The sequence below is a fragment of the Babylonia areolata genome, chromosome 10 (assembly GCF_041734735.1).
Source record: "Babylonia areolata isolate BAREFJ2019XMU chromosome 10, ASM4173473v1, whole genome shotgun sequence".
NCBI lineage: Eukaryota > Metazoa > Mollusca > Gastropoda > Neogastropoda > Buccinidae > Babylonia > Babylonia areolata.
The window spans coordinates 16,916,181-16,940,571 of NC_134885.1; the positions used below are offsets into that span (position 1 = coordinate 16,916,181).

The 24,391-nt window shown below is 37.3% G+C and overlaps 1 protein-coding gene across 1 annotated transcript in view; it reads right to left on the reverse strand.

Moving 5' to 3' along the window:
* The window catches only part of LOC143286832 (MAP kinase-activating death domain protein-like), a 296,616-nt gene that overhangs the window by 256,812 nt on the left and 15,413 nt on the right, over positions 1-24,391 (reverse strand). Inside the window, exons 3-7 of the mRNA XM_076594655.1 lie at positions 22,477-22,618; positions 14,386-14,544; positions 13,651-13,782; positions 10,023-10,136; positions 7,272-7,352 (exon numbers count right to left, since the gene is read on the reverse strand). Of these exons, the coding sequence (XP_076450770.1) occupies positions 7,272-7,352; positions 10,023-10,136; positions 13,651-13,782; positions 14,386-14,544; positions 22,477-22,618 (628 nt within the window). The remainder of the gene's footprint in view (positions 1-7,271; positions 7,353-10,022; positions 10,137-13,650; positions 13,783-14,385; positions 14,545-22,476; positions 22,619-24,391) is intronic.

A 24,391-nucleotide genomic window follows, 5' to 3' on the forward strand; every position in this document is an offset into this window, starting at 1 on the left:
TAGAGGCGTTTGATTGGCTAAGAGCGGGCCAGACTAAGAGGGGCGTCTTTTCACTGTTAGCCGCGCGAAATTTGGCCAAACAGAGCAAACCATAGGCCTAGTTTGCATCAGTTTGACATGGTACAGTATATGACACCAAAACTGAAATTAATTTATGTATGTTCACACAAAAAATCACAAAACACAACACTCAACATATATACCAAACACCACAATGCCTAAATCATAAAATGTCACACTAATATCACAATACTGACTTCATACCATTGTTGCTTATTTAATATCATATTTGTTCTGTACCATACAACCTATTTCAGAACATTAAAATGATATTCTGTGATGTGTCCTTGCACTTCTGTGACTGTCCCCTGGATTTCAATCCCTGGTGATCCATGGATATTTTCATGAACTTAGCCCTTCTCAAAATTTACTGTTATGATTTCAAACTTTAAAAAGCTGAAAGAAAACTGTCCATGCATATTTCTGCAAAGAAAAACATCTAGTTAGAACTGAGAATATAACATTCTAGTTGGTGGCATCTTGGATCTCATTATTACAAGTGTGCAACAGCCTGCTGTATTTTCAGAAGTAGATGAATTCCACATGTGGTGAAACTGAAAATGTCCATCATTCGCTGACTATTGAATTTCAACAGTAAATTTTACTGGAATAAGTTCACATTGAATATACCTATCCTCTTGATCTTTTCACTTTTGTTATTCCATATTTGTAGCTATACTACTAATTCACTGCTTGTGGGTATATCAAGTTAATCAATAATTAATAACTCATATAACAGTGTGTATTGGACAAATGGAAGGAAGTGTTTGTAAGATACTTAGCGTTACAGTAGGTAGGTCCAGCCAAAATTTCATATTCATAGCAGAAGCCTCATATTTGCAGGCATGAAAGAGTGCAAGAAAGAAGGAAGCCACACTAAATTTCAAAGCAATATCTCAAATAGTGTTTGAGATATTAAGTTCTGAATTTTCAAAAAAATTGGCAATGTCAGCAAATCTCATAAATGGGTATTTTGGAACCTGTGTAGAACTGCAACTAATAGATTCTCATAGTGAAAACCAGTACAGCTAATCATATCAGTTCTGAAGTTCAGACATCGAACTGAACTTCTGCATGGCCCATATCAGTGCTGAAGTATGAAAAGGATGAAAAGAAACAACAGTCTTACAATACAGCATCAAAAGGTACCCCTGGTAGTGTTCTTTTGATCAGTTTTTCTTTCTTTTTTTTCTTCTCTCTCCTAATATAAGTATCTGCAACAAGTGCAAGCATTTGAAATTCAGAAGCACAAATGTTCACAATATTTTGTAGTTGTTTCTTTAATCCCATGTGCTGAAGATATTGTCTCCACCTTTTCTACAAGCATGTATACATGCGGTACATTACAATGAAAGTCTGGTACTGAAAAATAAAGACAATGCTCCATCAGATCTACCACCAATTCAGCAGGTAGCATACACATATGCATGCACGCACATACATACTCACACAAACACACACACACGACACACACTAACACGTGCCCATGTATGTACCAAAAACCAGTGAACAGCACGCACACACACAAGAAACATTTGTGCATGTATGTAACACTTTTAGGTGTGCACAAACGATTCATGTAGTATGCTTAAAAGGATATATACAATAGTGAGATATTCACACACTAATACAAATGTATGAATCCATCCCCTTCCACTCAAACACATCCTCCCCCCATCACCCGGCACCTCCCCCCCTTCCACCCGGCACTGTTTGAAATGAAAGTATCAATTTACTTGTTACTGCAAACACAAAACATGAACACATTATTCCTAAACAGGAAATGCACACACACCTTATAAACACACATCACACATACATATTACTCTAAACTTAATAAAACAAATTACAATGTAGATGTTTTAAACTCTGCTTAAAATAATCATTTTGTGTAAAATCTATTTGTAAATCTATCTCCCTCTATACATAATATATAGATGTGTGTGCGCGTGCGCGCGCGCGCGCGTTCATGCGTGCGTGTGTGTGTGTGTTTGCGCACACACATTTGTATGTGTGTGTGTGTGTGTTGTAAGTTTCAGTTTCAGTTTCAGTAGCTCAAGGAGGCGTCACTGCGTTCGGACAAATCCATATACGCTACACCACATCTGCCAAGCAGATGCCTGACCAGCAGCGTAACCCAACGCACTTAGTCAGGCCTTGAGGAAAAAAAAAACTTGTTGTAAACTCTCTCTCTCTCTATATATATATATATATACTTGTATATATGTGTGTGTGTGTGTGTGTGTGTGTGTGTGTGTGTGTTGTAAACTCTCTCTCTCTATGTATATATATATATACATGCGAGTGTGTGTGTGAGAGTGTGTGTGTGTGTGTGTAAAATAAAACAAGTAGTAAGAAAACAGAAGTATGTTGTGTGATCACAGAGTTAAAGAAGACCAATTGAACTTCTCACTGAAAGATTCATCTGCTGTTTAGACGCAGTTCTTGGCTGTCTTTCATTGTAGGAGAGAACATTGTTTCACAACAGAAAATGTTGATATTAACCGAAATCATGAAACATGTCATTCAAATACTTAGCAAAGAAAAATGCATCCTATTATGAAGTTTGGACCAACTCCTTTCAAATGAATCTATTTGAGCAGTTCTAAAAGAAATTCCTCTCCAAATTTTTTCATGGGCAAAATAGTATGCATAATTTTGTGTAAAAATCCAGTATAATTTTTTTTTTCAGCAAAACCACATAAGGTAGGACCTTGAAATTTCACAGGTATCTTAGATTTCATGTTTTTGCAGTATGCAAATTTCACAACTCTATGTGCAGTAGAACCTGAGATAAAAAATAAAAAATTTTAAGCCCAAAAATGACACCAAACATTCAGACGATTATCAGAAAAAGATTTTGCACCCATTCCCAAATTCACATTGAATAAGAAATTCCAGACATAAGGTTCACTGAAATACAATGGGCTATCATATTCCCAGTTTGGTTGAATATACTTACCATGTCAAACTGATGCAAACCAACCAAATCGAATTATGGTGCTTATAGCCTCACCAACCACTAAGGCCATCTCAAGACTACTGCCACATTAGCATCACTTCAAGTCAAGGGTAAAAAAGTTGAATAAAAACTAATCACTGCTTCAATCTTTTCACTCAAAATGTTTCGAAATCTTCCAGCATTTAAAACATTCAAATCTGATCTGATTAAAATGTTCACTTCTTTCCAGTCCGTTAGCGTTCTCTGAGGGTGAGGATAAAGATTTGGGTCAGCTGAAAGTAAGAAAGTCTTACTAAAATGGTTAAAAATAATGCTCCCAGCATGTTCAACTTCAGAATATATGAGTGGTAATTTAGTAATAATGTACGTAAATCAAATTAAGCAGATTCTCAGGAGCTATGCCCCTAAAATATTCATTGCTATAATTTATTATGAATGATATATGGATTGAATCTGGTTTGTAACAATCTGTGCAAGCATGTTATCATTAACTGAATATGACTACAAAGCACTTATACAGCAAAATAAAATAATAATAATCTTGCAGATTGCCAACACATCAAATGAACTATCATGCACTTGTCCTTACTGTATATATCTAAGAAGAACAAAACAGAAAAATCTTGGAGTTGTATTTATGTGTGCTTCACAATTAACCCATTCAGTGCCTACAAGATATCAGCTGGCATTCTGCACAGAGTGCTGCAATGAGTGTGATGATTGTGTGTGTGTGTGTGTGTGTGTGTGTGTGTGTGTGTGTGTATGTGTGTGTGTGTGTGTAAATTTTGTGCTGGAGCGTTTGGTTAGCTGAATGTAAATGGCTCTCCATACAAGTTTTTCTCTTATTTCATTTTAGTGTTCAAATGCATGTTTTAAATGTCAGTATTTACACTGTACAGCACAATTATATTTTACGTTGAAAGGCGCTTTATAAATCAAATCATTATTATCATTCTACATAAGTATAACGATGGAGATGGAGCTCTCTTGTCTGATTTGTTAGAACTTTAAGGTGGTAACAAGAAAGTGACAAAACTGACAGTGCAACATTTGATGCTGTTCTGCCATTGTATCAAAGCAGACAGCTTTTTTGACTAGCTGGCAGTAAGGGCACTGAATCTTTGCCTCAAGCGGGAAAGAGGGAGAAGAGATGAAGAGGAGTGGTGTAAGATAAGCGGTAGTATGGTTGTCAGAAGGCGTAGAAAGGGGGGGGGTGGCCCTGGACTGAGTGATACCAGTGTGCTGTTGTTTTCACTAATACTACTGCAGATTGGAGAACAGCCAACAATCCACAATTTACATGAAACCCAGTGTTGAAAACGCAAAAGATAAGAAACATGTATTTTCATTTTTTCACGTATTTGTCACTGATCAGATGACAGACTTGTTCATAGAGGAAGCAAACATCATACACAGCTGACGCTTTTTTAGTCGGCCCATGTGAAAACATGGACTGAGTGAGTGCCATCAAGAAGCTTCTTACTCTGTAGGGGAATATTCTTTGATGTAACAAAGCTTGACTGTGTAGTTTCTGAGTATCTGATTTAACTTTTAAGTTGATTGAACCCACCTTTGTCATTTTCGGGACAGTTATTCATGTACTGGTCTGCAAGATTTGTGATTGTTTTATAACAGACAAATAAACCTGTTTTATTTTCTTCTGTGGGTATAAACTGACAACATGCATGTCATTTCTAGCTGTATTTTGTTTGTTTTCAGTTCTGGATGTCATTGAGTGGTGGTGGACTTTTTTGTTGTTGTTGTTGTTGTACAAAATTAATATCTTCACTTTGAAATGACTGAATAGTAATCTGCATTCAAATTAATTACAAGCCCTGACTCCTCATTCATTTTCCTTTACAAAAACATTCACTATATTTCTGTATCTTATATCATTTTTGTGCTAGAATTAAAAACATTTTTTTATCACCCCTGAATTCTCAAAATTCCACAGCAAGGGGAGAGCACTTTCTTTTTAAACAAAATTCTCTGGCACGGCATTATCGGTCAGATTTTGGTCAAAAATCACTTTTTTGGGTTTAGCTAAGAAAATAGATTGTTTGTAATGTAAATTCATTGTAGTTTATCACACTTTTTGAATTTTTTAATTCCGTCCAGCGGTTGCGGAGCTATGGCCCATCAAATTAGGTAGGGTGTCTAAAAAGATCAAGATTTTGACTCTGAAAATGGCGAAAATAACAAAAAACTATTCTCCTTCATAACCACCATTCAAAGCGAACAATGACCGCTCCCCTGCACAGCACCGGTTAGTATGCGTTACCTCCCTTTGTAAACACACGGTATGGCAGTCTTCGTGTAAGCTAGTTAACTTCGAGTGATTATTTTGGCTATTTTGTTGCGGATTTTTCTATTGTTTTGTTGTCATCATGCCTTCTGATAGAAAAAATACCAAAGGTAGGTCTAAGAAGCGCAAGTTTCGTGGCAACCAGTTTGTACAGGCTAAGAAAAGACTCGCTGATACTGTTGAGAAGCCTAGTGATGAAGAAGTGAAGGATTCAACATCGAGTGATGATGACAGTCTATCGGTGGAAAATGAAAATGCCTCACTCGAAAATGAAAGTGCCACGCCCATCTGTCGATCTGAACTGAAGATCAAAAGTGCAGAGAACTTCTCTGATTCATTTAGTACAGAAGACGAAGGTGATGAGAGTGATGAGAATGACTTTGTGTTTGACTTAGAACCTCCTACAGGTTACAGAGTTGTTGACATTGGACTGTTAGCCCAGAACCTGTCATCCAAGCTGAAGTGTGGATTTTGCCTGGGTAGTGTCCAGCTCTTTGAAGTAAAAAGGTCTGGATTAGCCAATAGGGGGTCAAAGAAGACTTACAGATGCTGTGTGTGATAAGCTGCAGACTTACTATGGAAATGTAATCAGGGGCAACAAGGGGGACCTGGTAGAAATGAAGAAAGCGGTGTGGGCTGTATTCTTCCACAAGGCATCAACTGATGCCAATCCTACACACAACTTCTGCAGTGTCCAGTGGTGCCCCTACCTACAGGCACAGAGGGATGGCAGGTTTGATACTTTTACCCACAGTGGAAATCTAGCCCCAGCAATCATGGAGGCCATCAAACCTATTTTTAAAGACTTGGCCAAGACTGAGCTGCTGAAAAAGTGTCTGCAGGGGTATACGCAGAATGCGAACGAGTCGCTGAACAGTACAATTTGGAAGTATTGCCCCAAAACAAAAAACCATGGCCCAAGAACTGTGAAAACTGCCCTTGCCATTGCTGTCAGTGTCTTCAATGATGGTGCTACATGTTTTGGTGCCATGCTGGAGGCAATGGACATCCACCCTGGTGTGTTTGCAACAGACTTCTTCACACGGCGGGATACAGCGCGGATCTCAAATGCCCAGAGACAGGCAAAATCAGCTTCCTTGGAGGAGAGGAGGGCTAGAAGGCAGGAGAGACTGATCCACAATGGTAACTGTGCTGCTAGGGAGGGCCAGCCATACCTTGCAAGGGGACATTAGTGACATGAACAAGTTGACAGGTAGGGAAAAACCCTTCATTTTCTTACACAAACTTTAGCGAAAATCACCACTTTTGCATGCTTTGAACACAATATCTGAAGAAATATTCAAGCTACAGCTTAGAAATTTTGCATGCTTGTTTTGAATGCCATCAGCTATAGTATGTACCTCAGAATTGTCTGTAAGACACTTAGTTTGTTTTTGGTAAATTTTGTCACTTGATTTTTTTTTTATAAAAAATTATCAAAACTCGAGTCGCTAAAACTCAAAATCAGTCAAGATGACATAAAAATCAATGGTACATGCCATAGATAAACTTGTTTTCTTTATCTTTGCAAAATATGAGCCATGTACATGGCATAGTATTCAATGTAGAGTGTGCCAGCTAACACCCCAATTTCCTTTTACGCGACATATCGTTTTTCATAAAATATACAAAAAATTCAGACTTATTAAAAAAATCATGTTTTTATTATTTGTTTTAACAAATATAACCCATTTGACATATGCATGCCAAAATGTTTGCAAATATTCCAATTACTTTGGTATATATGGCCATGAACAAAATGGAACCCCCGTCTGACCGATAATGCCACCTTAAAGGCACAATGAAACAGCTCCCGAAAGTGTGTTGCTTTAGCTGAAAAAAACATTGATTTCAATGTTCTATAACTTTTCTGTTCTGTTCTTTAAGGTCAATTTTTCACAAAGATTGCTGAACAGAGGAAGCTAGCTACATTTCTTTCCTTACCTGTTTGAGGTGTGTCTTCAAAGCAGTGGCCTCAGGCTCTGGTAGTGAAGGCAACGGGTCTGAGTTGGGGGGGCAAGTGATCTGTTAATGTCAACAATGCTTTCAGAACTGTCATCTGTAAATGTCACCTGCAACCTGAGTAAACAGTAAATATACCACTCCACTCCAACAATTCTTCAACAAAACAAGAGAGGGATGTCTTCCTTTTATATATTTTTTTTAACAAAACCAAAAAAAAAAAAACACACTTAAAAAATCACCTATGAACATAATAATGTACATTTGTATATCGTCCTTTCTCTAGGAGCTCAGGGCACTTGACATGAAAAGGAGGAGTTACAAATTACATAAACCACTCATGACAACTCTTTCTCTCCCCCCTCCATTACCCCCTCCCTTCTCTTTCCTAATATGTGTAAAGCGTAGTAGAAGTAGGAAACACAAAATGCTTACTGACTGGTTTTGAACAGATGAGTTTTTAGTGAAAAAGTGAAAAGCAGAGACAAAGTCAGCTGAACAAATGATGTGGAAGGTTGTTCCAGGTATCAGGAGCAGCAAAGAGGAAAGAGTGTTCACCATAAGTTCTTGTACTGACACAAGGAATTTTCAGATGTTAAAAGTCAAAGGAAATGCAGAGAGTTCTTGAGGGAGTGTAAACACTGAAAAGATCAGAAAGACAAGTATGTCCAGTGGTGTGGAAAGCTGTAAGTAGAGACACACAACTTTGTACTTAATTCTCGCCTTGACGGGGAGCCAGTACAGAGTACAGATATAGGGAAAAATGTGATCAGTACGTGGGGCTCTGAGAATCATACTGACAGCATTGTTTTCAAGTTTTTAAATTCACTTAAGAAGATTATGGGGGCAACCGATGAGAAGAAAGTAGTCGATTCGTGGAATCACAAAAGTGGAAATAACAGTTTTTGTAGTTTGAAAAAGAAAGGTACCAACCAACAGAGAGAATCCACTGAAAAGTCACAACTGACTGTGCATATCAGACTGACCATCTGAGAGTGAATACTGAATTTTGAGTCAAGAATGACTCCAGCGTTCCCTGCTGATTTAGAAAACTGAACTGCACCATCACCAATCATGACAGAGTCCAGAGAAGAGGCAGATGTAGACATTCTTAACTCTCTTATCCCTGCAGCATGGTTTTCCAGTTTACTATTCATTCCTTGAGCCTGGAAAACCATGCAACAGAGAATTCCGCACATCAGTAATCTATCCTTGACCAGGTGACTAGCCAGGCAGTGTTTATCAGTGGAATGGATGCCAGACACCCCCTTCTCCTTCCATAGGCAATAGGAAATAAGCTGCCACAACATTCCTGTCCATGTGCTGTGTAGACATAACACTGTTGACAGAAGACATGTACACAGAAAATGGAATATGCAGAAAATTCAAATTTGATCAGTTTTCTGATGATGAGTTTTACAGCATAAACATACGATGATTTTGATCTGTTGCAACAGAATGAAGTGGAGAGGGGGACAGATAGTGGGTGATAAAAAGTTCAAAAAGCGCAAGTGTGAAAATTGTGGTGTATATCTGTGCAGGTACTGAGTGACTGCTTCAAGTATATCACAAACATGTCACCTTTGAATGACATATGGTGTGATGACTATGACACGGACATTTGTATTTTGAGAAAGTTTCATTTGAGAACAGCTTATGTGCAAGAACTGTGTAAATAATGATCTGATTCTGGCTCTGTCAATGCCTGCGTAGTGAAAGACATTCTCTTTGAGACAAACTAACTTCATATCATTCACATGGTAAGAATAAAAGCAGTGACAACTGTGATAGTTTTTCATGGATATGACCAGTAGCGTGGCACTGTGATACATGTAATGCACTACTCAGTAAGCACCTACATGATGCGTGTACTCTGCAGGCATAACACTGTCCTGCATGTGATACGTGCTTGCATGCATTGTGTTAAACAACTGCGTGTCACCAAAGATGTCATCTTATAGTGTTAACAGGGTCATAGTCAACTTCTCACATCAATTCTGTACACAACAGTATATGACAAATTCTGTACACAACAGAAAATTACATATGGTTCATATAAAATTAGGAATGAAGGAGTGAAAGAGGAAATAATTATAGTATAGAGTTTCAGTTTTGTTATCATTTAGCTTCAGTCTGTTGAATGACATCCATGATTTAACACCAAGAATGCACTCTTGCATTGACTGAGACTGTCATTAGCTGATTAGGTGACAAGTGTTTAATATTTCAATAAATGAGCTTAAACATCAAAATATATATCCATACAAGAATGTTTATGGAAAGTATACACCTGCACAAATACATTCCCTGGTGAAAAGACAACCAGACAACATGCAATTCATGACTGCTAAACCCAACATCTATTCATCCTTTCCCCACTTTATAAAATCTGAGGATCAGAGAGAGATATTTGTTGAGGCTGTATCCTCCCCAGGAGAAGTAACAAAGTACTCAGTAATGAGTAAATTCAAACAGTGTAATAGACTACTGTCATACTTAACATATTTCTACACACACACACACACACACACAGAGTGACAGACACACACACAGAGACACACACACACCTGTTCGACAATGAAATATTACAAACAAAATAATGCTGATAATTTTCAAGAAACTGCTGTGATCTTATGAATATAATACAAAAATCTAGCATACATAAAAATGGGACTGATCAAGTTAAACTATGTCACTACAAGCACAATCAAATGAAACTGCTAAAATTTGTACCTTGTTTGCATCCAGATCAACAATCCAGATGTCATCTGGCAGTGGAAAGTCTCTCTTGTAACGGAAGAAACTAGCAGGCACTCCAATCAGGAAGGGGGTAGGGGCTAACAACAGCTGAACACAAGCAATGCACCATTACACATTATACTTACATGTCCTGTTAAAAACAAATCTGAATTTCCCATTGTCTGGGTTATATTATCAAAAGGAGGACATTTCTCTACTCCTGCAAACTGCACTCAAGGAATCTCATTTGAGTATGATCATCACTTTAAAATTCCACGTTATAAGTATCTAACTCGATTTCAAATACTTGCCAAAATATGGAACACATTTCAAAGATTGCATTATTCTGTTATTTGTTTTTAAAAAATAATATTAGAAAAGCAACTCAAGAGAAGTGGTCTGCTTATGTTTACAGTCTTTGCCTCTCTGTGAGAGTGTATGAGTACCAAAAGCAACTCCACCGTGTCTTTGTAGACCAAGAAAAAGCATTTGACAGGGTCAATATGAACAAGCTCAAGGTGCTGGAACTGTATGGTGTGAAGGGGCAACTCCAACAACATCAGGGCAATCCACATCAACAGCCAAGGTGCCATACAGACCCTAAGCACGAACTTTCCAACTGGTTCCAAGTGAAATCCAGGGTCAGACAGGGTTACGTACTGTCACCATTACTTTTCATCATGTTCATGGACCCCAACCCAGACCCAATGGCCCTAAATGAACAGCTGTTTGATGATGACCAAAGCTCCTAAATGAATAAAAAGAACATCTACAAAAACATACAGACAACTTGAACAGTAGCTGTGAACACAACATGCGCACACTCACACACACACACACATGCACGTTTGAACATAAGCCGCACATTACATATGGATGGGGCTGATGACAAGATCTTCAGGCAAATGGTTGTTGATTGCACAATTCTCTTAAATCACACTGGATTTGTTCGAGAGACGGGGCATTAATGCTTTGGGAAAAAAGCTACTGGTGGAGTGATTGGTTTTACTCCTAATACTTCTGTACCAACAACCCAAGGGGAGCATCTTGAAAATCCCAGTAGCTGGATGTGATTTGTCCTGGGTGGGTTATTTTGCTTTTTTGAGTAGCCGCTTCTAGAGAAGGTAGACCAGCCACAGTAATCTTGGTGGCAGTTTTTATGACTTTGTTCACAGCTGTGATTTGCCTGGGAAATGTTTCAGTACTAAACAGTAATAGCTAAGGTTAATACACTTTCAATGACAGCTCTGTTGAAATCAACCATGATTTTTTTTTTTTTAATTCCGAACTTTCCGAGGCGCTGAAGAAGGCACAGGCACTGTTGTGCTTTTTAAACAATTTTTTCTGTATTTTTCTCCCATTTCAAATCATCAGAAATGATCAGTCGGAGAACCTTAATTCACTTATGTTGTAATGATCCCTTCTTGCTCGTCTTTAATGACAAGTAGTAAGGGATCAGATCTGGTCTTCCTGAAATCGAAAATCAATTCTTTTGTTTTTGATATGTTGAGCTGTTTTGATCACACCAGCTGACAAGTTCTAGTACTTCCCTTATTTGGACTTGTCAATGTTCATTATCAGCCCTTCTAGAATAGTATCATCGGCAAACTCAACCATGGTGTTACATTGATAATGAGTTGATCAGTCATGTATAAATAGTAAGTACAACAGTGGGGATAGAACACATCCCTGTGGGGCTACCTATTTTGAAAATACAGGTGAAGGAGGTGAGGTAACCAACTTAAACAACTTGCATCTTAGAAAATCTAGGATCCATGCACATACGGATTCAGGCCGTGAAGAGGTCTCTCCATTCAAAACATAGTTTTGATGGTACTGTTGTGCTGAATGCAAAGCTGTTGTCAATGAAAAGGATCCTAATATAACTGTTAGGATTTTCAAGATGTCTGAGGGCATGGTAGAGACCTATGCTAATGGCATCTTTAAGTGATCTTTTAGCTCTATAGGTGAACTGAATGGGGTCAAAAGATGGGGGAATGCAGGTTTTTAAGAATTGCAAAATCAGGCGTTCAAATGTTTTCATGACGACTGCTGTTAAGGCTACAGGACAATAATCATTAAGACAACTAGGCTGTGCTTTCTTTGGAACAGGAATGATACTTGATTTCTTAAAGCAGTGTGGCACCACACATGACTGAAGGGACATGTTAAAGATCTATGTCAGTGAAGATACTAGAAAGTTGGACTGCACATTTCTCAGAAGTCCTGGTGAGATGTTGTCAGGGCCATCAGCTTTTCTCATTTTCAGACAACTGAAGTGGTGTCTGACTTCATTCTCTTGAACTATGAAAGGGGGAGCGGAGGTAATGCTGGGTGCAACCACGTCAGAAGCAGACAATGGTTTGTCAAATCTGAGTAAAATGTGTCTAGTTTGTCTAACAAATCCAATATTAATCTGATCAATGCCTGTGAGCAGCTGACATCCTACACAAAGTGTTGCCACATTGCCTATAAAACATCCACTGACTTCCTGCATCTGCTCCGATTTTTCTTCATCGGAGTTTGTTCAATGAACATAAACAGACTCTGAATGGTCAGTTTAATGTATCAGGATTATATATGAGTTTAATAAATTTTTTTCAATCTACTGAAACTGAAGGGGTGGGGTGGGAGGATGGACAATGAGCTGCATCAGGCAGGAGGTAAAACTGAAGATTTTTTAAAAGAATAGTAATGAAAAGTACGCCTAACTGGCAAGGTACAGGGGCTGGGCCCCATTAGGTTGATTAGGGGAGCATTCCTCCCCTGAAGCTGAATCAAAGCTATGGTCTAAAAGGTAACTGGAAGGCTTTCCTGCAATCAAAATAGAAAACTTAATCTATAAAAGTATTCAAAAGGTGCACGGTGAATCACTGAATTGGTTATGATATGTCTTTACACATATTCATCAACTTATAAAATTATGAATACACTTTTCTTCAAAAATTGTGTCTGTTATCATAAACTTTTGATCTGTTTTATTTTCTTCTGTTGGTATATCCTGACAATAAGCATGATATTTCCAGCTGTATTCTGTTTGTTTTCATTTTGGATGAAATTCTGTGGAGGTGGAAATAAGACTTTTTTGTGCACAAAAAACATTATCTTTATTTTTTGAAATGCCTGAATAGTTATCTAAAATAAAATAAAAATTGGGACAAAAGCCCAGATTCAGAACCCACATTCATTTTCCATCATGAAAATGTGTACTTTCTTTCTGTATCTCCTCTAGTTTTTTGACCAGACTGTTGTATAATCTATTATCTCTGAATTCTAAAAAATCCCTGGCTAGGGGAGGTCACTTTCCTTTTTCTTCTTCTTTTTTTTTAAAACAAAATTCTCTGGCATTGTATTAACAGGTTAAGCAAAGAATAAATGGTAGAGCTGAACTGTAGTAATCCATTCTTCCAAATAAAAAAAGCATTCTACCTTTACATACAAAGAAAACATGTGTTATAGAAATATCTGTTTGCTATGAAGCTAAATTTCACCATGAGAAATGTTAGCTATTCAGATAATCTTTTTTTTTCTGATTAAGCACTTTTCTTCCCCATTTCCTCCAAACAACAAGCCCTCATTCTCCAATGTATAACAACAGACTAAATTGACAGTGATGCCCCACCTGTTCAGCAGACGCCATGCAGGTTGGAAGAAGAGGAATGACAGGGAACATGTATTCCAATGGATACAGCATGGACACAAAGGCCATCACACTCATGGTCAAAGCGTTGTAGTCACGAGACTGCAGAATCACCTGTTCCAAAACCAATCTGTGTCAGTCCATGTGCTTAACATATCAATTTCTAAATGAAACAATGTATTTGCTCCTACCTTGGCTACAAAGTACAGCAAGAGCATAAAATTTCAAGCTGGTGGTAAACTTAAGGATCTGATGCTTTTTGTTCTTGTCTCGCTTTGGAGCTAGTAACAACAGAGTACTCTGCTTACTGTTCATGATGCTCTAAAGCACTATATTTTCTAAATCTATATTACTGGGGTACATATTACATTCAGATGCTTCAGCTTTATTACTGGTTTCTCTGTGGAAATCAGTATGTGGATAAGCATGTGTATATATGTGTGTGTGTGTGTGTGTGTGTGTGTGTGCGTGTGACAAGTGGTTGTGTTTCTGAGCAAGTACCAGATCCACTGATCATGATGAATTTCACTAAAAGCTGTTTTATTACCCACTAAAAGGCACTTCTATCCAACTTCCACAGAAGATTTGTATCTAAATAATATGCCCAGTAAATCCCCCAACTTCGTTATTTCAATAAGATCCACTGGTCAGTTTTGAATTTCATCTCAATAAAACAGAGTAATATACATAATACAGTCTGCGAACTTGGCTAAATACCTTGTGTTCAAGCATGATGGCTGTCAGCACCTTCAGACAGGTATCCACCCCTAACAGCTCCAGGGGCAGATGCAGAGGAAAATCCACAAGACCAAAGCGGGTAGAGTCAGGTAACGCAAAAAGCAATGGCGCCTGCAGATCTTTTGGCAACACATTCACCTGAAACAATCCAAAAATCAGGTGCAATACTTATGATCCTAGAACAGAATATAGAATAGAGTATGACTTTATTATCAAGTGTACTATGGAATATGGGGGGTGCGGGGTGGGGGTTGGGGATAGTGCATGAAAGGTACAAAAATGAATCGGGAATCACAAACACAAATGAAATACAGTAGGGTTTTAGACACATATGCATATACACATAAGTGCTTATGCATGCACACACCCACTTACAGGCACACACATACGTACACTCAGAGCATATCAACACAACTATTTCATAATCAAATGCCCACTGTATTCCAGCCTCATACACAAGTACCTGAGACAAATACTCAATCATGTCAATGAAAATACTTTGTACAGTCTATTAGTATTACACAAAACTTTTGTCGAAGAGTCAGGAGAAATTGCAATATATATAATATATGCCCTTATGAAACCCTACATAATCTGCTATGTCTACTGGGTGTGTAAATTCTGATATACACTAAGTTCATTTGTTTTATGTTGTTCTGTTTTTTCGCATCATGCTCTTACCATACCTTTTTAAGCTACTACTGATTGTACTGACTGCCTTCTCTGAACCAATATTGTTCACATGAACATCTGAGATTATAAAAAAGTGAACACTGTTAATCTATTTGGCCCCAACCCCTTCTCCCACTCCCTGATGTGGCATTCCCCTTTTATGTATAGGTTGGCAGCCTTCAAAATTAAAATAAACGTCAGAGTCAGTCTTTCTGTTTCTCTCTCAAAACTTGCATATAACAAACTATCTTCACACTGTTCTTCTATCAGGTTGTTGCATATTCTAAATCTAAGGCAATTTCATAAATAGGTTTATAAAACTTGAATTGATTGATGTCTTCGGTTCAAATCTATCTCTCTCTTTCTCTCATTCATGATGATAATAATAATACTTATAAGAATTAAGAAATATATAATTGTAACAGTAATAATGAAAATGATAATAACAGTAGTAATAATGATAATAATAAGCAGTAACAGCTGACACAGTCTGAGAAAAATATTAGATCTTTATGCAAGAGTATCACAATAATGATCATGTAAGACACATTCGGTTCTCCTCAGATGGCCTTATATGATTACCCGTGGTATGAACTACACTGACAGACTCATTAAACTGCATCACTTTTATTTGTAGATTTCCTTTCATTCTGTCAGATATGCCACAGAGATGGACTGGAAACATGAAACAAAAGAAGCCAAATGGGCAATATGGCTTCCCACCCGATCATATTCTATTCACTTTACATCTGATAGTTTTGATCAAACTGGTACAGTCAGGCTGAAACCAGGAGCCGTACCCACTCTCTCCCAGTTCTGTTCTATTAACCTTAAAGATGAACAACTGAGGTGGAGGGGTGTGGGAGGTGGTGGGGGGTGGGGGGTGGGTGGGGGGCATAGCATTTAAGCCTAAGTGCACACAAACAGAACGAGGGCGAGAGACACACAAAAGCAAATGGAAGCGAAACACACTGTATCACAAAAAATCCCCAATAAAGTATAATAAATCGGACACTGAAGTTGGCAAAAAGTTGACAATCAAAAGAAAGATATATTATATATACAAAGAAATATGAACAAATGGGTGTCATGGGAAAGAAACAAGGGGGAAAAAAAGGGGGCAGGGGGGAAGGGAACATTGGTTGGAGACCCCATAAAATGGGGAAAAAAAGAGTATGTGTATACCCTGTGTGTGTGTGAGTGTGAACATGCACAAATATTCATTTTCTGAATTCTCACTGTTTTGTGTGTTCAAGTTTGCAAATAATTCCTTGTATATATCAAACAAGGTAATTTTCTCCCACAATGTAAATGCCAGCTCAGTTTGTAAGACTTGCTAGATAGCCAACTTGTGCCTTCTGGTCAGTGGTCACCTATCTCAAGATGGCAACTACACAACCAGCCTCTCAGCTGCCACTGCTTCCTTTTCATTAATTTACGAATAGAACTGATGTGATATAATCAACAGTAGCAAGACTGGGAGATGAGTGATATAAATATTTACACAGAATGTGTTGGCAAAAACAATATCAATGTTCTTGAATGAGCTGGGAAGAGAGATGGACGTAGTGCCAAGTTCGATTGGGTAAAAAATGATAGAAGAAACATAACCAGCACACCATAAAGTTCTCTACGTATGAATGTGTTTGCACATTATACATTCATATATATATATATATATATGTGTGTGTGTGTGTGTGTGAATACGTGTTTGGGCAAAAAGCAATAGTAGGTTAATCATTAGAAATGTTTAATAGGTTAATCGTAAGAAATGTTAACAAGTGTGTAAGTTGAAGTCAATTTATAGTGTGCCACTTCAACATGGGCAATCATATCTCTACAACTGAAACAGAGAAAACCCAACATGATGCAATGAAAAAACATGCAGCTCTTAATAATGAAATCAGACTGAACAATAATCCAGAATAGATGAAAGTAGCAGTGTCCCATCATTTGGGGCTCTGACAAAAACGGCACTCCCCACTCCCAAAGATGGAAAAAAAAAGAAAAAAAAAAGTAGTAGTGAGGAGTACCAAATGGCAATACAGTTCCGAATGATTTCCATGAAATCAACAGTCAGATTCACATAAATAAAAAGTTATGAATCAGAACTCAAACCAACAGACAACTTGTAACTGATCCACAGTATGCTGATTAGCAAGTGTTTTAATCTGCATCAAAAATACCAGTTTTGAACCCATTTGCTTTCCATCAAAATTATAGAAAATTATCAAATGAAAGATGTGTTCCCCCCAAAGTTCTGTAAACACTGACAAAACATTTCATTGAAAGCACAGGGTAATGTTAGGATCAAATCTATTGATGTTTTACCCTTCTCCTGACTTTTTCACAGCTTGAAATTCCAAACATTCATCTGACACACTGAACAGACACTGACATGCTATACTGGCAAGATGGCAAATAAAAAACAGGAATACATTTTTTTTCTTTTATTTTTACAGGGTTTTTTTTTTTGGTGGTTTTTTTGTTGTTGTTTGTTTGTTTGTTTTGGGTTTTTTTTGTAAGTCATCCGTTCAAAATTTTATTGAAATCAGTTTCAGTAAACGTTCCTTTTCTTCCTCTCTTTTTCTTTTTTTTTTTCTTAAACAGGCCCAGAAAGTGGAACGTCTGCATCAGATGTGCATTCCCACTGCGTGTAAATGGTTATAAACCCCATACTGAAGTAGATACGTTTATTTAGATGGCAGTTTATCAGCATTATGCAGTAAGTGATGAGGCCTTTGCACAAAGGTTTCTGTGAATAAAATTCAGCGGTCTCCTTTCAGTCACATACATGTCCTTGCACACTATTAACCAGTTGAGTGCCAGAGAATTTTGCAGAAAAAAAGAAGGGTTCTCCCCATGTCAGGGAATTTTGAGGTTTCGGGGATAATAGATATATAAAAATAAAAAAAATAACACAAAATCTTTGGTAGACACAGAAAGAAAGTAAAAGTTTTTTTCTGAAATGAAATGAATGTAGTTTCTACATCTGGGCTTTTTTCCCACTTAGTTTGATTGCAGATAACTGTTCAGCCATGTGAAGTCAGGATAATATTTTTTGTGCAACAAAAAAGTCTATTTCCACCTCAACATAATGGCATCCATACAGAAAACAAGCAAAATACAGCTAGAAATAGCATGCCTATAGTCAGATTACACCTGCAGACAAAATCAAAACAAGGCTATAAGTTAATAAAAACAAATAACAACTCGTGTAGACATGTAAGTGAATCACTATAGTCAATATAAAAAGTCAATCACTTTCTCAGAAACTGAGCTGGCAAGCTTTTTGACAGCCAAGTGTTTTCGCAAGTTAGAGGGGTGAAGTTCTTTGATGACAGTATCAGTATCAGTAGCTCAAGGAGGCGTCACTGCGTTCGGACAAATCCATATACGCTACACCACATCTGCCAAGCAGATGCCTGACCAGCAGCGTAACCCAACGCGCTTAGTCAGGCCTTGAGAAAAAAAAAAAAAAAATATATATATATATATATATATATATATATAAGCGTACATACATAAATAAATAAATAATAATTATGATGAAAAAAAAAAATTTGACGACAACTTTGACAAGTTGCACATGGGCCAATTTAAATGTCTGCTATGCATCTGGCTTGCCACCTCTTCAAACAAGTCAACCATCTGATTCAGTAACAAAAAATGTTAAAAACAAAAAGCACGAGTTTCACGTCCAGTGCACCCTACATTTCATGAAAATTGTTGAGCATCGGCGGTGGTCTGTTTCCTTCAGTATGCATTGAAGTGTGAGTTCCAACTGCCATGCCCATTTCACACTCTGGCTGGAATTCAACCTATCGTCTTACATCACTACTCTCCCTCTCCTCTCCCTTTTCTAACGCTTGCTGCACGTATTCTGTCAGTCATTTTCAAAAATACTGTCTGACTGGACATGCTGACAACTACCATCAAATGGGCTGTTAGTTTCATCCCTGCCATTGTCATTCACCTTCGTGTTCAAACGGAACATCAGAGAAGAGAGATCCTTCTCCATTGCTATAGGTATCCAAAATCATAACCACAGCTTTCAAAATTGTGTAAACCTGCTGATTGGGCCACTCCCTTTACTGAATGAAGTTTTCAATGCCTTTTTTGACTCACTTGTGTAAACATGCCTTTTTTGACTCACTTGTGTAAACAAAGTGAGTCTGTTTTAACCCCGTGTTCGGTTGTCTGTGTGTGTGTGTGTGTGTGTGTGTGGTAAACTTTAACATTGCCATTTTCTCTGCAAATACTTTGTCAGTTGACACCAAATTTGGCATAAAAATAGGAACAAATTCAGTTCTTTCCAGTCATCTTGTTTAAAACAATATTGCACTTCTGAGATGGGCACAAAAAAAATTTTAAAAAAGAAGCCAAATTATATGCAAACTGTATTTACTGTTATATTTATATTTTTTTTATTCTCTAAACTTGGCACTTTCATCTGATATTCTGACACAACAACAAGAGCAGTCATTTTTATCATTTTTTGTTCAAACAGGAAATTCTTTTGCTAAGCATGGAAGTTATATTTATTTTGCACATCTTTGGTGCTGATAGTAAAAAAGGGATATTAATCTGTAATTGATGCTATGGGGCTTAATTTGCTTTAAACTGATCTTTCTCATCTTCAACATTACATTTTGAAATTATACTCAATACATAAAAAGCTTGTGTGTTTTATTCTCAGTGTAAAGGGCTTTCACTATGTTCATTCGCCCAAGTGGTCTTTTTCAGAAAATACTAAAATCAATACGACGAGTGGACTTTATAGATCTATTGGCTGAGCCCTGAAGGTCAAGTGCAAAAATCAATTGCGTACACATATTTATACATATTCAAAGCGCGTGCTCATATTCTTTGCGAACGCGAACGACGCCATTTTGTTTCAAGTTATTGACCTGCCCATTCAATCCTATATTCAATCGACAATACACGATAACATGTGATGGAAAGTTGGAGAAGGAGACCATTAAATATTTATTCAGAGAAAGATTTGTGAACGCCTCATCACTTAATGGATTATGCCCCAAACTGCCATAAAAATATCCACAGAATCAGTCAGAATTCACAGTTAAAGATAATAAACCATGAGAGTTAATACCCTTGAATTGATGAAACATAAAAATTTCCAGTCTTGCCTTTTCTCAAAATGAAGTCCTTTTCACTTCATACAACGTTTATAAGTACTTGTACTTGGCTCTACATGTTATTAGTTTAACAAAATACTCAATTATCATATCAACTTTAAAACTATAAAACTAGAATGAACATAAAAGAGAAATTGAATTGACCGTGTCAACAGGGTGTAACTTAAACTTGTACATCTATCTAGATCCAGGGAAAATGGCTAAATATTGCAGTGTGATTGCGGGGATAGCCACGTCTCCTTTACTGCGGACTTAAAAAGAATTTTTAATTGCCCTTAAAGATTTTTTGAATGCCCAAGATACACCAGAATAATATGATTTAAACAGCGTTCTCACTGCGAATACCGCAATCGATTTATTGCCTTTTAAAAAAGCATGTTTAAATATTATATTTTTCCGTGTAGTTCAGCTAGCAAATCATTAACAAGTAGAAAGGGTCTTCTACCTGGTGCATGCTCATTTAAATAGTATTTTTATATTTCACACACAAAATAACTGTTCTGATTCTGTTTATGTGAACTGAACCAAACTCCAATGAAGGAAAAATCAGAACATATGCAGGATGCTAGTGGATGTCTTATATAAGTTATAGGCACTATATCCCTGAGAAAGGAGCATGGCTGCCTACATGGCAGGGTAAAAATGGTCATACACATAAAAGCCCACTTGTGTACATACAAGTGAACGTGGGAGTTGCAGCCCATGAATGAAGAAGACAGGCATTTTGAAAACACTTTTAATAGGACATCCGTTGATGTTCTATAGGCAATCAACTGGTTAATGCCATCAACATAAAGATGATGATAAAGATAAATAAGATGGATGATGTTGCTTTTACTGACACACTCTAATGAAATCATATTATATCAGGTAGTAAGTAGCCAATCACATGCAGAAGAAATAAAACAAATGGGCTAAACATCAACAAGGATGCTGCTTTAACCAATAAAACCACTTATCTGTCTTATGATGTAAGGTTTTCTCAATTAGTGTATGACACAACAGCCTTTCCATGCCCTGAGTCTTCTTTTTTCCTTTTCTTTTTTGAAATCAATGTTTTCGATGAACAAGATCCATTGAAAAAAAAAAGCTTCCCTTAGTATATTCTAATATCAAAAAACAAGGCAGAAGTTTGGTGATTCTGGCAGATGTATGCATCAATGTAGCTTCCATACTAAGTAGAATAAGTTAATTCTAACTCAAATTATAAAATAACTGTCATCAGGCAATGTGTCACTCTCTTGCGTAAAAGTGATAATATTTTTAGAAAAAATGTTAAAATGTAGAAGCAAAATGATAATTGAAACATTTAGTGCTTCCTGCACCCTATCTTGTGCACTGTCATGACAGCTAGAATGGGTGGAAAGAACTTGTTTTTTTCTATTTTTAAGTTAAATTTGATGTCAACAAATCCTTTCCTAAGAAAATGTATTCAGATTTACTACACACACACACACACACTTACACATATAACTGAAACAGATTTATTACAAGACTCACCTGGTTCCCACATATGAGCAAAAAGTAACACCAGCCACCACTGTGAAGTGGGTTGTGTTGTGGACAAACAACTGGGAGGATGCAGATTTAAGCCCCTTCACAAGTTGTAATTTTTCAGCATGTGGCTCACTACTCCCCTGAGTTCTGAGCGCTATGTGCTCAAATGGGATGACTGGAACTGGGTCCAGGGTCATCTTCACAGATGCATTTTGGGAGTGTGGCCTGTATTTACTGACCAATACTGCAGGTGTCTGAATCTCTCCAGCTTGGTTGACGCTGAGATACATTACGAAATAAAGAGTTCAGTACAGCCCTGCCATGTAGTCCTAAACTTAACATCAACATCATCATTCATCATAGAAAAAAATGTCCCAAATCATATGGCCTTTCCACCCATGCTCTCTCACAGAAATTCACTCAGTCTAGCTCCGCTATCTAGTCATCAGTATCACCAGTATCAGGCTTTGAAGTTGCTGCCCTGCATATATCTTATATCAGAAAAGGCACAACAGAACACCACTAAAGTTACTCAGCAGCAATGCAGGGTCTTCTCTGGTGTTTGTCTTCCTGTAGGCAATAATTCTCTGTGGGCAGCTGGCCCTGGAACTGGGTACAACTTGGTGATGGGAGTAATGCCACTGAATTGACACAGATGATGGGGCAGCAAAAAACAAAACAACAAAAAAAACATTCTTGAATTACAATCTGTCTCACATTACTTTTTTCTTTTAATTCTTACCTCAACGCGTGTTTTTCCTGGAACCGGTACTGGTGCACTCAAAAGACGCAAGATCCATGTTTCTATTTCACGGACTTCATGCATCACCAGAGTGGAAATGTTATCACTTGTCTGACCCGTCAAAACACCCCAAACAGTGTCCCTGTCAACAAAAACATTTAAGACCAAAATAAACCAAATTATGGTGCTCAGAGACTCGCTGCACACTAAGGCCATCTCAAGACTATCACCATATTAGCATCTACTTCAAGCCAATATTTATAAAAGCACAATAAAAAATAAACCACCACTTCAATCTTTTCACTCAAAATGTTAATGAATCTCACAGAGTATAATAAAACATTCAAATATGATTCAAATTGTTCACTTCTTTCAAGAAGTCCATCAGTGCCCATGGAGGGACATCACAAAGTCTTCAGAGAATCTGCCATATAATATCTGTGTCTAATGTCATGCAGATCCCAGCACTCAATGAGTGCATGTTTCAGTGAAAGGCTCATCATAGGGAATATACTGACGGGCCTCCTCCCCTTTTAACAAGGAAGAACTGAGTGAGAAAAGTGTGCCCCATGCACAATCTGCACAACACAGACTCCTCCGTACGGTTCTTCACAACTGATGGGATGAATTTGGAACAGCTTGTTGTCTGTCTGGGTGCTCCACTCCTCTGGCCACAGATCTTTAAGCCTTTCACTTCTGACCTTGGATATATCCACAGTTTAGGGGTAACTGCATAATCAGGAGTCCAGCCACAAATTTGCAAATGCTTACCTCTCTTGCAAATGGCAGCTGCCTTTATGAGTGTTCGAAGCAATTTCTCAGCATGTTTTGGCTCGATTTTGATGTAGTTTTATTCATTGTATGAAGCAAAAGCTGTTAAGCATAAATGGCTGCATGAACGTACAGTACAGAAGATGTGGTTAAAATTTTGTTTGATTTTCTGCAAAATGTTGACAACAGTAACTACGAACACAACAGAAAATGAAAGTAATGTTGATGTTGATCAAATGAAGTGATTCTGATTATCCTGATGATGTTTACATACTATAAAGTACATCAACTGACAAAAGGAAGGGTGCGGGGTCGTGTCAGAAGTGGGTATAGAAAAAATCCAATATTTTAGCTTGAAACCTTCATTTTGGGGTTTTCATCGACTAAAAATACTATGAAACCCTCCAGATGAAAGCTTCAAGCCGAAATATTGTTTACAGTGAGTTTTTGTGTTGTAATACTGTGTGATACTGATAGTGTTTGTGGGTGTTTGGGTGGGAAGGTGTATATGTGTGGTTATGTATAGTGTTTACTTTACGTAACAACATGATAGTGCAGGAAACAACATAACTGCACTTGGTTGTTGTGTCTGATACATCTGCTAAACCATAGCACTATTTCCACCTGTAAAATAAACAAACTTGAATTTTCTTCTTTTGTTTCAAAATATTATGTGTATTTTTTTTTTAATCAGAGTTATATTTCCCTGATTGGGAGTTATCTCAACCTGTCAACACTGAATTCATGATAATAATATTCTCCATTCATTTTCCTTCAAGAAAACATATACTTTGATATACTTTTAAGCATAATTTTAATTTTTGTGTGTTTTTTTGTTGGTTTTTTGACTCACTTGTGTAAACAAAGTGAGTCTATGTTTTAACCCTGTGTTCGGTTGTCTGTGTGTGTGTGTGTGTGTCTGTGTGTCCGTGGTAAGCTTTAACACTGACATTTTCTCTGCAACTACTTTGTCAGTTGACACCAAATTTGGCATAAAAATAGGAAAAATTCAGTTCTTTCCAGTCATTTTGTTTAAAATAATACTGCGCCTCTGGGATGGGCACAAAAAAATAAAGAATGAAGCCTAATTATATGCAAACTGCATTTACTGTTATATTTATATTTTTTGTATTCTCTAAACTTG